General features: G+C 48.2%; 1 protein-coding gene across 1 annotated transcript in view; it reads left to right on the top strand.

Moving 5' to 3' along the window:
- The window catches only part of HNRNPUL1 (heterogeneous nuclear ribonucleoprotein U like 1), a 34,690-nt gene that overhangs the window by 14,080 nt on the left and 4,571 nt on the right, over positions 1-16,039 (top strand). Inside the window, 6 exon segments of the mRNA XM_032612086.1 lie at positions 10-122; positions 5,279-5,545; positions 6,674-6,796; positions 6,894-7,022; positions 14,704-14,872; positions 15,502-15,783. Coding sequence (XP_032467977.1) covers positions 10-122; positions 5,279-5,545; positions 6,674-6,796; positions 6,894-7,022; positions 14,704-14,872; positions 15,502-15,783 — 1,083 coding nt within the window.

Here is a 16,039-nt window from a genome sequence, read left to right as displayed (position 1 = left end):
TTCCATCAGGCGAAGAGCCTTTCTCCTATGGCTATGGAGGCACTGGGAAGAAGTCCACCAGTAGCCGGTTTGAAAACTACGGAGACAAGTTTGCAGAGAATGATGTGATTGGCTGCTTTGCGGTGAGTGCTGGCAGCCTGTGGGAATTGGCAGAACCAAATGTTGGTCCTGTCAGGTCAACCTGCAGACTTTTCTTTTTCAGAATACCTCTGTCCATTGTCTGCCCTGTGTCCAGCCACTCTTGCCATACCTCTTTGTCTCTCTTTGACGCACTGGAATGTTTGCGGTCATTTTGTGCAAAGTTCTCCCATTCTACCCCTTCAGGTCTTTTGTGCAAAGCCGTCAGGTGGCAACCCTGAGTTTGGGTGTGCACAACCTTCCTCCCTTCCTACATACCAGAGTTACATTTTCTAAACAGACTCGGGAATTTCTTATCTTCCTTTGCTACAGAATAGCCTATCCGTTCTCAAAGGCAGTGATGTTGACTCTTGTCCCACTTTAGCATCATCTCATCCCAAAACTTCTTCCTTCCTTCACCTCACATTGGTTAAGCCAGGCTTCCAATAGTGCGTTGCCTTTGAGGACGGTGGGGATGGATGCAAAGCAGAACAAGATAGAGGATGCCTGAACTGCTGCTGAACTTCAGTCCCCAAGAGCAGTGACCAGCACTCACAGTGCTGTGGAGTGTGGCTGTTGCCTCTGGGTCCAGAATCCCTAGACCCAGACCCAGTCCCTGCTCTTCCTCTCACAGCCCTGGACTACCCTCCCTGTATTTCAGTTTCTTCTCGATGAGAATGTTTGTATCTACTCTAGAATTTCATGTGGAGTCATTAAGTTAACCCATTAGAAGCACTTACAACGTCTGGCACATAATAAATGCTCAGTAAATACTACTTAACACTATTATCACTAGAAGTTAAATGTTTGTAAAATGTGCCATGAAGCCCCAGGGAGGAGTGACTACCCAGGTGGATGCTTCTTCTTGGTTTTGTTCCCTCTCCATCCTCATATTTGTACACAGGTACTCTTTTTTTTTTTCTTTCTTTCTTTTTTTTCCCCTCTTTTTTTTTTCACGGTGCGCGGGCCTCTCACTGTTGTGGCCTCTCCCGTTGCGGAGCACAGGCTCCGGGTGTGCAGGCTCAGCGGCCACGGCTCATGGGCCCAGCCGCTCCGTGGCATGTGGGATCTTCCCAGACCGGGGCACGAACCTGTGTCCCCTGCATCGGCAGGCGGACTCTCAACCACTGCGCCACCAGGGAAGCCCTTTCCCCTCTTTGAAATAATTTCAAACTTAAGGAAAAGCCATGGAATTCTCATAGAGCCCTGTCCAGACTCTAACATTTGCTTTACCATGTTTCCCAAATATATGTACATATATGTATATGATTTTTATCTGACCTGTTTGAGAGTAGGTTGCCTACATTGTGTCTTTATTCCTTAATACTTTAGCATACATTTCTTAAGAATAGAGCTGTTATCTTAATCACAGTACATTTATCAAATTTAACATTGATTTAATGCTATTGCCCACTCCATAGTCCACATTTAAATTTTGTCAGCTGTCCCAACAACATCCTTTAGAGCAATTTGGTTTCTAGTTCAGGATCACGAATTGCATTCTGTTGTCATGTCTTTTTTAGTCTGAAACAGTTTCTCAGTCTTTCTTTGTCTTTCACAACCTCATTATCTTTTTAATAAAAAGCATGTTTTCTTAAACAAAAATTAACCATGTTTATATTCTGCACATTGTTCCAAACCTTGCATTTTTTTCCACTTAAAAGTAAATCTCTTGGGCTTCCCTGGTGGCGCAGTGGTTGAGAATCTGCCTGCCAATGCAGGGGACACGGGTTCGAGCCCTGGTCTGGGAAGATCCCACATGCCGCAGAGCGACTAGGCCCGTGAGCCACAATTACTGAGCCTGCACATCTGGAGCCTGTGCTCCGCAACAAGAGAGGCCGCGATAGTGAGAGGCCCGTGCACCGTGATGAAGAGTGGCCCGCACTTGCCACAACTAGAGAAAGCCCTCGCACAGAAACGAAGACCCAACACAGCCATAAATAAATTAAAAAAATTAAAAAAAAAAAAAAAGAAAAAAAGTAAATCTCTTAAAAAAAAAAAAGTAAATCTCAGCTATCTTTCCCTGTATGCACAGATAGTATAGATCTAGCTCAATTTAAAACATTGTTGAGTAGTTAATAAATTCCTGTGGTTTCCAAAAATATCCAGAAATACAGAAAGGTATAAAGTCTTCTTGAGACCTTCCCACTCCACCCATGGTTCACATATGCCCTCCCCTACACATAAGCCCACTGGTATTCAGGATTTCTTTATCAAAGTACAAGAAAGATGATTGTTATTTTTCTTCTTTTACACAAAAGGTAGCATGTTATACATGTTATTTTATATCTTTTTTTGTTTAACTATGTATCTTAGAGTTATTTTTTTTTAATATATCGCTTCACAGAGGATTTCTTTGTTCTTTTATATAGTCCATAGTCATTGTGTTGATCTACCATATTTATATAATCAATCCTCTATTAATGAACATTTGGTTAGTTTCTCACCTTTTTACTTAGTAGCTGCCTAGTATTCTGATGCAGGTGTCAGTTTCCCCTGGTGGACCTGAAAATTACTTGCTGGAAGTCAGTGCTGCAGTGACAGCTTATCTTTTTCCCACTTATCAGAGTATCTTGGAGGGCTTTTCGTGTTCCCATACATGGATATCCTGTGTGATTTAGTCTCTCCCACTTTCCCTTTGGAGCACATTTAGCAGTGCTGGTGTGAGCAATTTGCACATCTTTGCGTTCTTATGGGAATATGGTTGTAATATTTACCTCTGAAAGTATAACTTCTGAGTCAAAGGTGTATTTTTAATTTTTGATAGCTACCATCAAGACTGTACTCCAGGGAGCTTGTAACAATTCAATGTTTCATCAGTGTGTGACTGGGTTCCCCGAGGTTCTGTGAGTGTGTGGCAGTTTGGAACTTTAGGCCTGACTCTTGCTTCAGCCTGTTCATTTTTACTTCTACTTTTAAGATTCTATGTTCAGTTTCCTTTGTTTAGAGAATGCCATCACTTTAAAAGACTCAGAGTGAAGGGTTAGAAGGGTTGTGAAAAATCAGTGGCCTGAAGGAACTGGTGGGGAGGACATTTGTGTCAGAACTTGAGTTCTCAACATTCACAAAACAGAAAGGACAAAATGGCCTTTCAGGTAGAGAGAACAGTGTAACTCACTTCAGCAAACCGTAAGGAGTAAAATACTTGGAGCCTCAGGGACGACACTAGGAGATGTGAGAGGTAAGGCTGCAAAAATGGCACACTTTGAATAATGCGAGGCTTAAGGACTTTGGGTCCTTAGGCCCTGGTGTGGCACTCAGGAATGGTTTTGCAGAAGTGACACAGCTACCCTTGCGTCTTTGACAGTTGGCGCCGTCGGTGGTGGGTTTGTCAGTTGTGGGTGCTGGTTTGTGTACAACATGGTAAGTTCCTTTAGTGAAGCAGGTGGACGTAAGGAAGGCTAACCCCCACGATGTTCATTTCCGCGGTAGAGCAAAGGTGACCTGGGCCACTCTTGCTCAGGTGAGAAGACATGGCAGGGACCATGCTGTGAGGATCGAGGCAGGATTTAGTCCAACAGATGTTTGCGTGTCTGCCCTGCGTGGTCTCGACCTGTGTGGGCGCTTACGGACACTTAAAATATAAAGGACTGTGTAGAACTGTGCCCTGTGAGCACTGAGGAGGGTAGTGAGGAGGCTCCTTAGGGAAAGGGGCTTTCACAGCTTCTCAAAGGGCAAGTCCCAAGGTGGTCTCCGCATGCAAAAGGGAGGGAATACCACGTCTTGTACTTTTCTGTCAAGAACCCGACCTGTGCTTCCGTCTTCCATATGATCCCAAGTTTTGAGTCTCCCTTAATTGTAAACCTTTACCATGCAGCCAGAGTGATCTTTCTGAAACACAGTTTTGACCAGGCCATTCCCCTATTCGAAACAAGTCAGGAGCTCTGCTCTGCTGCTGTCAGCACGAATCCAAACTTCTGAGGTAACAGAGAGCCCCTTCCTCGCTGAGAACAGGGACCATGTCTCCTCCCCACCACTTTAGCCCAGAGCAGTGCCTGGCATCTTGGAATGAGAGCACGCATTCATTATGCACTCACTCTGTAGTAAGCACATTCACCTGTTAAATCCTCAGAACAACTCTATAGAGTGTAGAATCTTATCATGGCCCCTCTTTTTTTTTTTAATAACTAAAATTTATTTATTTATTTGTGCTGGGTCTTAGTTGTGGCACACGAGATCTTTGTTGCCGCGTGAGGGCTCTTAGTTGGAGTGTGTGGGATCTAGTTCCCTGACCAGGGATCGAACCCAGGCCTCCTGCATTGGGAGCTCAGAGTCTTAGCCACTGGACCACCAGGGAAGTTCCTGGCCCCTCTTCTTTGATAAGGAAACTGAAGATGGAGTAAATGGTAGAGCTGAAGCAGCCTGCCTTCCAAAACAGGATATTAACCACTAAACTTCAACTGATCAATAAGGACTCAATAAATTGTTGAATTAGAGAATATGGTCCCTTCCTGGCTCTCCAGCTGTACCCGAAATCACTCCCCAACCCCCAACCCCCAATCCTTTATGCTTCAGCCAGTCTGACCCTATGTTTTCTCACTGCCAGATTTGTACACAAACAACACTTCTCTTTAGGACTCTCTCCTCTCACTCCAGACTTGGCTCCTTCCCGTTTACTGTTCAGGACTTGACTTCCTCCTCAGAGAATTTTGTTCTGTGTAGGTGCTCTTAACTGAATTAGTTAGGATGGTGTCCTTGTCTAATTCCCCACTAGGCTCTGAGCTGTGTCAGGCCCAGATCACTGTAGACATAAGCATCAAGAAGAGCATATAAATGAATGCACGTGTAGAGCTGGGCCTGACTTAAAAGGCCCTGCTGTGGCTTTCTTTCCATCTGTTATCTTGCTGGGGATGAGAATGGACAGGACCGCTTTTGCCTTCCTCTCCATCTCAGGCTAGGCACAAGACTCTAATACTTGGAGCTTCCTAAAATTACACACTTCACATCCACCAGCTTTTTGGTCTTGGGCAAGGAGGGCTTTGGGCTGCATGTTGTCTGAGCTGTTCCCTGGTGCTTCCCGATGCATCTGTACATTGAGGAGGGACGCACTTGAATCTGGGAGGCCAGCTCTGTTTCCATTCCCTGCGTCTGCTCTGACTTGTGCCTCCCAGTGCCTTAAGCAGAACATTGGCAGTTATCTTTCTCTGGCTTTATTTCCTAGGACTTTGAATGTGGAAATGACGTGGAACTTTCCTTCACCAAAAATGGGAAGTGGATGGGCATTGCCTTCCGAATCCAGAAGGAAGCCTTAGGGGGTCAGGCCCTCTACCCTCATGTCCTGGTGAAGAATTGTGCAGTGGAGTTCAACTTCGGGCAGAGGGCAGAGCCCTACTGTTCTGTCCTGCCAGGCTTCACCTTCATCCAGCACCTTCCCCTGAGTGAGCGAATCCGGGGCACTGTCGGACCAAAGAGCAAGGCAGAGTGTGAGGTGAGTGGGCCTGGAAGCCTGAATTGGTGGCCGCCTCTCCAGAGCCACGTTGCTGCCAAGACAGAGGGGAGACATTCAGTAGCTGAGTGTGGTGAAAGCTGCTGTGAGAGTGAGGTGAGGGCTGTGCGTGTGTGACTTAGTCCAAAGAGGGAGGGGCCAAGGTAAGACACCTAAATGTCAGAAAGATTCCAAAAGGAAGTTGCCACACTGCTCCTTGGGTGTGGTCAGAATCTTGGAAAAGGAGGCTTTCCTCCCAGCGGAAGAGGGTGTGAAGGCAGTTCCTGGTGAGCGAGTCCTTGGAGGAGGTTGTGCAGCTCCATGCTCCCATCCAGGGCTCTCCGAGAGCAAAAACGGCAACTGGACTTAGAGCTGATTTGGTTGCAGAAGCTGTGCTGGTGGTCTTTGTCCTCAAATAATGTTTCTTTCTGATATATAAGTGATTTTGTGTTTATTCTAGAAAATTAAGAAACATAAAGAAAATTAAAGTTCCCTTTAATTCCACCATCCACAAATAAGTTTCCTTTGAAAGTTTTGGAGCTTATCCTATGCCTTTTGCTGTGCTAGGTGCCATTTATACACACACACTTACAGTTGAGATCTTATGGTATAAGCATTTTGATATCATGCCCTTTCACTTAATGTTATTTTTTGAGCTTTGTCCCACCACATGGACACCTCTTTTGAAACTCATTGTTATTAGCCTCACTATTTTCCTCTTTTTGGGCATTTTGGTTACATCCAATGTTTGCCAGATTGTAAACGTACTGATTAGAAATGATGCTCGTCCTTATGCATACAGTCTGTCCCCATCTGAGACTCCAGGAAGGTTATACCACTCCTTGTGCCTATTCCGTGGATCTTTCCCTTTCAGAGGCCCCTGAATCCTGCCTAAACAAAAATGTAAATACTCATAAGAGCAGGCCCTCTGCTGAGAGTCTGACAACCCTCATCTCTTTGAATCCCAACAACAGTACTATGAGGTAGACGCTGTTACTGCTTCCATTTCCTAGAGGTGGCCATGAGGTTTAGAGTCACCCTCACGGTCACCATCAAGTCAGGGTGATGCCAGGCTGCCATGCCACACACTGTTTCTGGTTCACAGTGTCACTCCTGGTCCTGTTCTTATAGATTCTGATGATGGTGGGCCTGCCTGCCGCCGGTAAGACCACATGGGCCATCAAACATGCAGCCTCCAACCCCTCCAAGAAGTACAACATCCTGGGTACCAATGCCATCATGGATAAGATGCGGGTAAGGATAGCCCCTGGTCTCTCCTCTTCCACCTCCCACTCCCTGATTACTGCTCAGCAAACAGGACCACCCACCCCTCACCACCCCCTGCCCACAGGTGATGGGCCTACGCCGTCAGAGGAACTACGCCGGCCGCTGGGACGTCCTGATCCAGCAGGCCACCCAGTGCCTCAACCGCCTCATCCAGATCGCTGCCCGAAAGAAACGCAACTATATCCTAGATCAGGTACTTACTGGTGACTGTCACGCCCCAGGAGAGGGAAGGGGCCATTGGGTGCCTGGGAAGTCCTCTCTGGTCCTTGTATTTTTTTCCCCATAATGCTCTTAGACTGCAGTACTGGTTAGAGGTCAGCCATACATGATGGCACAGTCCCAGACTCTTAACACAGCTTTCTGAGTCTGGTCTGCAAGCAGGGGTCTGGAGCAGCAATCCAGGCCTAGCTCAGGCTACAAGCAGCACAAAAGAACATTTTGTGAGAGCAAATTTTGTGAAATGGAAAGGCATGGATTTCTGAGCCAGACAAACCTGGGCTTGAATCCCAGCTCTGCTGCCTCCTAGCTGCGTGCCTGTGGGCAGCTGACTTTATCCTCTGAGTCTCCTGGTCTGTGAAACACAGCTCAAAATGGTGCCCGCACACCTAACATGGGAACTGAACAAGCTGGAGGTGGTTGTTAACCTACAGAATAGGTGTGTCCCAGCTTCTCTTAGCATGTTTTTATGACTGTCAGGTACCTATATGTCACGTATTTTTTACCTGCATTTCAATGAAGAGCAAGGTTCTTAACATTAGGCAATTTGGGAACTTCTGAAATTAAACACAGAATTTTGTATGAAGATGCAGATATGTTTGTTTGTTTGTTTGTTTTGTTTTTTGGCCTCACTGCATGGCGTGTGGGATCTTAGTTCCCTGACCAGGGATCCCATGCCTGCTGCGTTGGAAGCGTGGAGTTTTAACCACTGGACTGCCAGGAAAGTCCCAGATATGATCTTTTTTTAACTAAAAAGTTTTGAGTTGGGATAGGAAGATCGTCCGTGGCTTTCGGCATTCTCAAAAGTATGAGTGACCCAAACGTGGTTAAAGATCCCTGTCTCAGAGTAATGAGTGCTTCGTGTTTACCACCTATGAGACCTCCTTGACGTTTGTCCTGAAGGCTTTCTCAAGTAGCAGATTTTGTATTTGAGGATGTACAAACAAGCCTCTGTTCCCCCTCAGCCTTGTATTTGTGTTTTCTTAAAAACCTGAAAGTGTGCAAATATGTAAACTAAGTAGCACCCCCAGCCTGGCAGCCTTAACTGGAGTGCCTTCCGTATGTGTAGTCCTAGATACTTGGTTACCATGAGTTCAAAGGGCTTCTGATGAGGGTGGAGCTGGTTTTAGTGGTTGATCAGAAAGGTGGTTGGAAGGACTTCCCTGGCGGTCCAGTGGTTAGGACTCCACGCTCCCACTGCAGGGGGCCCAGGTTCAATCCCTGGTCAGGGAACTAGGATCCCACAAGCCGCATGGAGAGGCCAAAAATAAATAAGTAAGTTAAATTAAAGCCAACTTCCAACCTTTTTTAAAAAAAAAAAAGGAAGAAGGAAACATGGTTGGAAACTCCAGGGGATCAAGGTGCTTTTGCATAGGAGTGAGCATCTTACACAAAACAATTAAGCAGGAGCTTCTGGGTTGGTGAACAAGTGGACAAGTGCTCTTCAGAAGAGCATGGAAGTTCTGTGCCCCTTCCCACATAGCTTGCCCTTTGTGTTTGTTCCATCTGGCTGTTCCTGCATTATATCCTTTTATAATATATTGGTAATCTAGTCTTTAGAGTTGAAAAATTGATGCCTCGATATCCAACCTTTGAAAGGAGTACAAAGAACTTATTCTTAAAGACAAAAGAAATGGCTACTGGCTGGTGATAGTTCTTTATGACAGACAAATTAAATGATCTTGCCAAGCAGTTAGGTACTGAGAGTAGAAATCTGGTTTGCTGATGAAACAGTTATGCTCAGTTGGCCAAGGCTATGCAATGCAATTGGCATTCTTCTGTGCTGGTGGAGATGTGAGATTTACTCTGGGTTCTGCTTTTCTGGAAAGTAGACATGAAAAGGTGTACTACTTTTATCCAGTGACCAATGCCGCAACCATGGGATTGAGCCCTGAAGACTCACATTTGTGAAGAAGACAGGACATGATCCCATAATAGTAAATTTTGATAAAAAAACTACTAATTGGGCTAATGTTTAGAATATATTTGTGGGGGAAGGGGACGGTTGGGCACAAGGTAGTCCAAGAGCTACTCAGGGTTGCTGCCCCAGCTCAGCCCCATCAATAATGCGTACAGCCAGCCTTCTTCCCCGTTGAAGACTTTGTTTGTTTGTTAACCCTAGCCTCACTTTGCCCCATTTTTCTTGTCAGGGCATTTTGGAGCTGTAGTCCAGCTTGGCCTCAGTGGGATTCTGTCCTGAAAGATAGAGCAGTGGTGTTTTAATACCTTGAGAATTCCTTTTTTGGATACCCCAGCAAGTATTCCCTGCCTGTCTTTTTCTCAGTTTACTAGTTAAATCAGCTGTGAAACCCATTTCAAATATGTGGCCCATGGAGAAAGTTTATAATCCTAGAGGTTATAATTGTCTTAACATCTCTGTCCAGCATTTCAAAGTGGGCTTTCTCTAGAGGTCAGGGCCCCAGCCCCTCAGCCAGGCACAGAACAGTTGAGCACAGTAAAGACTTGCCGTTGGCCCTCTCAGCGTATGCTGCCTTGTTCAGGCACAGGGTCCAGGGCTGTTCCAGATGCACCTGTGGTCTTCAGGGCTGCTGGCCTCCTGGTGGAGAAACATGCAGATCAGGCCAAGTGTTCTAGGCCAACAGTGAGGCCAAAGAACGTAAACTCTGAAGGTGGGGGAGCAGGGTTCTCTGGTTGGCCACAGATTGGAGGATTGACTTGGGGCCCGAAACTGGAGATTACTGAGGCCTGGGAAGAGGTCTGAAGCCAGTGGTTCGACCTGTTTTGGCTTAAACCCCAAAAAGTGTGTTCCAGAAAACCCTGGGTGGGTGAGCGTGTGTGTAGGAGATACAGAGCAGGCCCCAGGCCAGACCCTGGCATTTCCTACCCCACCAGCGTTGGCAGTGAGGGGTAAGTTGATGCTTAGCTGTCTCCTGAGTTAGATGGGATTCCCAGAGCAGAAACTGGTACTACAGGCAAAGTCCCTGCGGTCCCTGGATCTCAGCCCAGCACCATCTTTTTTCTTCTCTGGTTTTTCCTGAGTGGTCAGACCTCCTCACATTTGGCTCTTCTGGGCCTCCTGTTGGTAGTTTGACCTCAGAAATGCCCCTCCTTGAGAGGGGAGGAGAACGTAGCTACAGAAGCCAAGCTAGGCCAAGTGAACCGTGTAGTTGGGGCTTTTACTTACATTCCATGGTGACCTGAGTACTCTCTTCAGATCATGTGGGTGTTAGAGCAGTGGAACAGCCGAGGAGAAAAAGAAAAGAAAGAAGAGGTAGGCCACATTGCTTCAGGTGGCTCTGCTGCCAGTGGAAATCCTCTGGAATGAAACCCTGCCTGGCCTGTCCCTTGCCTACCAAGGTGCAGAGTAGGAGCTGGCCTCTGTGAGGCAGCAAACTTGCCTTCCTGGAGGCTTCTGAGAAGGCCCCTGCAGGGCCAATGTGAGGGCCCAAACCACCCCCAGGGTTGAGGTCTGCAGGCTAGGAGTTCTCTTAGGATTCTAACAGCCCAGAGCTAGGCCAGGCAGTGATCAGAGTCAGGGCTGGATATGACAACATCGCTGACTTTGCCTCAGCCCTCAGAACAAATGATTGTAGTCCTGCTTTGCATCCCTGTTGGCAAGAGCCACGCCTTTGCCTGAAACAGAAACCCAGGGCTACAGTGGAGACCCAAAGTAAACTGCCTCTTGTTGGCAGGCGTTGGAGAAGAGGATGTTTCTTTCCTCTCTCCTCCCCACCCCCAGAGCCTCAGCCCATTCCATTGTTGACACTCTGGCCAAGTCTCTTACCTCACAAGTGGTTCGTTCTACTGGGTTCATCTCACGCTGAGGCTAGAGTGAACTCTTGCGTCACCAGCTTTACGTTTGCTCCCCTGGGATCCAACCCTGTCTCCTGCTGCCAGCCTGACCTTGTTGAGTTGTGGGTGGGGGACAAGAGTTGACAGGGGACAGAGGGGCTCTTAGAGACCTCAGGCTGCTCACAGCCTGCTGTGTTCCTCCCTACTCCCCCAGACTGTCACACACCAAAAGTACCCCCGCAGCTGCTCTGAGAAACCCAGCCCCTGTCCTTCCGGCCCACATCACGGGGCAATGGAAGTAGCCTGGGGCCAGGGAACACAGGCGGCCCCCGACCTCCTCAGAATCAGCATCTTCAAGCAGGGTGGGGCTGGGAGAAGCAGGAGCTAGGCCAAGGGAGCCTGCACAGCGGGAAAAGCTGACCTGCCGTTGTGCTGGTCTCTTAGCAGCGTCCCCCAGCGACCACAGCAGTGCCGGGCCAGCCCAGGGGCTCTGACCTCACTGTGTTTGCTGTGGCAACGGCACCAACAGCTAACTCCCTTTCCTCCAGCGAAGCCAAGCGTTTGCATTTCTGCTGGCTGGCCTAGTTGCTCTTCTTTCCTTCCTCAAGCCGAGGAGGGAGGGGAGGGAGGCGCGGTCTTGAAAATTGTCACCAAGAGGGTTCTCAGCACCTCAGTTCCAAAATGTCTGAGGAGCCATTCCTCAGAGTCTAGCCACTTCCCAGGACAGAGACCAGCTGTTTATGAGTCCTGTCTGCTCTGCCCCCATCCCTCCCACTGTGAAGCTGCAGGGACTAGCCCTCTTGGCAGTGATGCTTCTCTTCTCTATTCCCTCATCAGGACATTGACGGAGTAGGTCTCATCCATAGAAAACCACCAAGGGGTGTTTATCCATGTCCTTGGGGTTCAAAGGAATCAAAATAGGATCACTTCTTACGGGCAAGCCAACAGTAGAATGGGTCCACAGAGTGGCTGGGGCCACAGTCACCCCTGGCACCCGCCTACTCTGGGTTTTGTGCCAGGAGAAAACCTCATTATTTAGCTAGAGGAAAGCAAATTCTGTCTTCCTGTGACCAGATGCCACCTGATTTGCTTTTAGGAATGGAGTCTAGGAAGAGCAGTGAGGAGAAGGGCTTGACTTTTCCTTTGTAACCTGTGTGCTTTTTAACCATTTGTGGCTCAAGACCTCTCCTTGGCCCAGTGCTCAAGGCACAGATTATAACACGTGTATGCCCACCACACACACCCACTTTGAGGGCCCCCACCCCCAGTTAATGTTGAGACATTTTCCCTGGGGAACAGGGAAGACCATCTTTGCCTGCTGTGTGTGTCAGGGCCACAGAGTTGGGTTGGTTTAGAAAACAGCTGTACCCACAGCCCACATCTCCCAACAGGTGTGCACTGGCGTCCCTGGCCTCTGGCTGACCCATAACCCAGCTTCCTGTTCCTTGTGTTTTGGAATAGGCTCTCTTGTGCCTCATCTTTTCCTCAAACTTAGCTTTCCTTGGTCCTTTCCATTGGGAAGCCTCTCCTAGGACATTGTCAGTCCTGTTGGACATATTTGCAGACTTCTTTCCCTGCCATTTTCACATCTATAAATCCTCACCAGAGCCAGGAGGAGGGTGATACGATCTCTGTCTTACAGATGTAGAAATTTGAGACTCAGACTAATTAAGTGACTTGTCTACAGCCTCACAAATAGAGGGCACAGCTGCGATTTCAACCTCAGAGCCTGTGTTCCTTCCACCCTGTCTCACCATCCCTGCCTTTCTGATGGGAAGTCACTATAGCTTGACGTTCCTTGGTCTGAGTTGCTTCAACTCAACCTTACAGTAAGAAGATCCAGTGTACCCCACCCAGTGACGGCCACATCATATCAACCGTGACCTCCATTTGTTGAGTGTTGGCTGTGAGCCAGACCCTGGGCTAACCAAAGGCTTTTACTCACATGAGCTCCTTCAGTCTTAATAGTGACCATATGATCTTCCTATTGTTTTCCACTTTCAGGGCTTGAGACTTAGTAGGTATGCAGACTGAGGCTCTGAGTGGAAGTCACTCACTCAGGGCCACACAGTGTGACTTGACCAAGTCGCCTTAGAGCGAGGGTGTGCTGAGCCATCCCCCCTGCGCTACCTGCCTCTGTCAAGGCAGCTTCCACCCTGGAGGCCACAATGTAGCCCCCAGTCCAGGAGTTCCTCACACTTGGTCAGTTGCTTTGTGGTCCTTTTCCCGCTCAGTCCTCACCAGGCCCAGGAGGGAGGCTTTTTTCCCTCCATTTTAACAGATGAAGCAACTACAAGGACTGGCCACGGTGAGTGAGTGGCCACACTAGGACTTGATGCTGGGCTTTTTCCACCCTGCCAGGCTGCATCTTCAAAATACAACATTTTTTTGTCTGTTTGTGCATGCCCCTTTACAGATCTCTTCCCCTCTGTGGCTTCTCCCTTGAGTACCTTTCAGAGCTACTAAAAGTTGTTTAAATGCAACATTACTTATTACTCCAGTTCTGTTGAGTGTCTGAATGGGAAAAGATACCCATACAGGTGCCTGGGTCCCACCTCCAGAGACGGGTTGGGGAATACTCTGGTGGGGTTTGAGCCACTCTCTTTTTCAGTAGTGTCTGAGTGATTCGGGTACACAGGCTGAGTCCGTGGAGCACTGGGGTTTGACAGATCTGGGCGCCAGTCCCAAAGGGCCCAGCATGTGGGAGGTATTCAATGAATGGAAGCTATCTTTACTACGGCTGTCAATCAGATGTGTCATAGAGCACTGCTCTATGCCAGCACCAGCCCAGGAAGCACCTAACCATCATCTAGAAAAAGGGAAGAGAAAGTAGCAAAACTGCACTTGCTAAAAGCACAAGTTATCGCCTTGTCAAGCTCCCTGGTTAGAAGCTTGTGGGTGAGTCTGGTGTTTTAGAGCAGGACTAAGGGAATAAAAGAACCACGGTGTTGATGAAAATGATCTATACAACTGTCAAAGGGGCTGGTTAATTATGGCATCCATTCTATAAATATTATTAAAGGAGAATACCACGGAATTCCGTAAAGGTCCAGTGGTTAAGACTCTGCACTTTCACTGCCGAGGGCACAGGTTCAATCCCTGGTCGGAACTAAGATCCCGCAAGCTGCGTGGTGCAGCCCAAAAGGAAAAAAAGGAAAACACCAGCACAGAAAAATGACAGGGAAACATTAAGTGAAAAAAAGACTTCAGAAGAGTGTGTGTTGTTTGATTCCATTAGTGTTAAAAATCACGCAGGGCTTCCCTGGTGGTGCAGTGGTTGAGAGTCCGCCTGCCGATGCAAGGGACACGGGTTTGTGCCCCGGTCCAGGAAGATCCCACATGCCGCGGAGCGGCTGGGCCCGTGAGCCATGGCCGCTGAGCCTGCGCATCCGGAGCCTGTGCTCCGCAACGGGAGAGGCCACAACAGTGAGAGGCCCGCATACCAAAAAAAAAGAAGAAGAAAAAAAAATCACACAGATATTTCTAGAAATACATAAATTCAATACAGGTCATCTCTGGGAGGTAGGAATGGCAGTAGGTGGATGAAAGGATTCTTACTCTAAACTTTATAGCTTGTACTCTGAATTTTTTTACTGTGAGCATGTTACTTTTAGAATGGGGGCTGAGGGGGCTGTAATGCACAATACCACGAACAAATTGGATTAAAAAAGCAAAGCTCAAACTTTAGGAATCCCTTGTCCTGTTACTGTCAGCAGCCACTTTCCCAAGTCAGTTCATTTTCTGAGGGTAGTCTCAAGAATCTTAAAAGTGAAGAGCAGTTTCCTGAGTTTCTCTGCTTGGAGAACTAGTATCCCTTTCTCAGTCCCTGGCCTACATAATACCCCACAGAGGAAAAGACCAACTTGTAATGACCATCTCTTGCCTCTTCTGTTACCTACCCCTAGACAAATGTTTATGGGTCAGCCCAGAGACGAAAAATGAGACCATTTGAAGGCTTCCAGCGCAAAGCTATTGTAATTTGTCCCACTGATGAGGACCTAAAAGACCGAACAATAAAGCGAACCGACGAAGAAGGGAAGGATGTCCCCGATCACGCGGTCTTAGAAATGAAAGGTAGGAAATGAGCGGTTCCCCGAGGGACATCGCAGCAGGGTCCTTAAGAGAAAAAGGGCTTTGCATAGTTTTTCCCTCCCCAGCTTCTTGATTATTCTTTTTTTTATCTCGTTCATTCTTTTTGTGCTTCTGCTTTGTCCCTTCCCCGTCTAGTACAGCTGTGAATGGAAAAGCTGCCTGTATCCCTCCTGGGGCAGGGTTTTCAGACTAGATGGGGCTGCGGCAGGATGAGGGAGAGGATGTGTGGGAACAGGGGCTGAGAGACCTGCACGGTTGGCCGTCTGCCTCTGGCACCCACTGGGTGGGCTAGCTGAGCAAGCCTCAGTTTGCTTCTCTGTAAAAATAAGGAAGATGATTTTACCTGCCAGGCTCACTCCCTGGGTTATAAAACATTGGTTTGGTGGGGCTTAGCCACCTCTTCAGGAAAGGGAGGAGAGGGTCTTTGTTAGCCCCTTACTGTTGTCAGGGAGGCCGAGCTTGGGACCCTGTCTCTCCTCTGTCACTCATACTGCAGTCCCCTCCTCCTCCTCCCTTCTGGCAGGCCAGTGTCCTGGGGGTGAAGGAGACCAGACCTCTGAAGGTGCTGACCGCCTCTTCTTGTTCCCTCTGGGGCCCTCCCTTCCTCCTAGCCAACTTCACGTTGCCAGATGTTGGGGACTTCCTGGACGAGGTGCTGTTCATTGAGCTGCAGCGAGAGGAAGCAGACAAGCTGGTGAGGCAATACAATGAGGAAGGCCGCAAGGCTGGGCCACCCCCTGAAAAGCGCTTTGACAACCGAGGCGGTGGCGGCTTCCGGGGCCGTGGAGGTGGCGGCGGTTTCCAGCGCTATGACAACCGAGGTCCCCCTGGGGGCAACCGAGGAGGCTTCCAGAATCGGGGAGGAGGCAGCGGAGGAGGCAGCTACCGAGGAGGTGAGGCATCTCACACTGAGCTGTCCCTGCTTTTGGTTCCTGGTTCAGGGTTGCATTTTGTGAATGCTTCCTCAGTCAGCAGATGACATTTCCCTGTCACCCGCAGTGGGCTGAACTCTGGTAGAGAACTAAGATAAATCAGAGTCTGGGGCCTCAGGGAAACTCTCCCACTGTCATGCTCCCCCTGGACATTGCTCCTGAAGCCCTTGCCCATTTGTATGTCGCATTGCTATTATTTTTATGAATCTTTCCCACC

This window comes from Phocoena sinus, chromosome 19, assembly GCF_008692025.1.
Source record: "Phocoena sinus isolate mPhoSin1 chromosome 19, mPhoSin1.pri, whole genome shotgun sequence".
NCBI lineage: Eukaryota > Metazoa > Chordata > Mammalia > Artiodactyla > Phocoenidae > Phocoena > Phocoena sinus.
The sequence above is the reverse complement of the archived record's forward strand: the minus strand, read 5'-3'. Positions and strand labels throughout refer to the sequence as shown.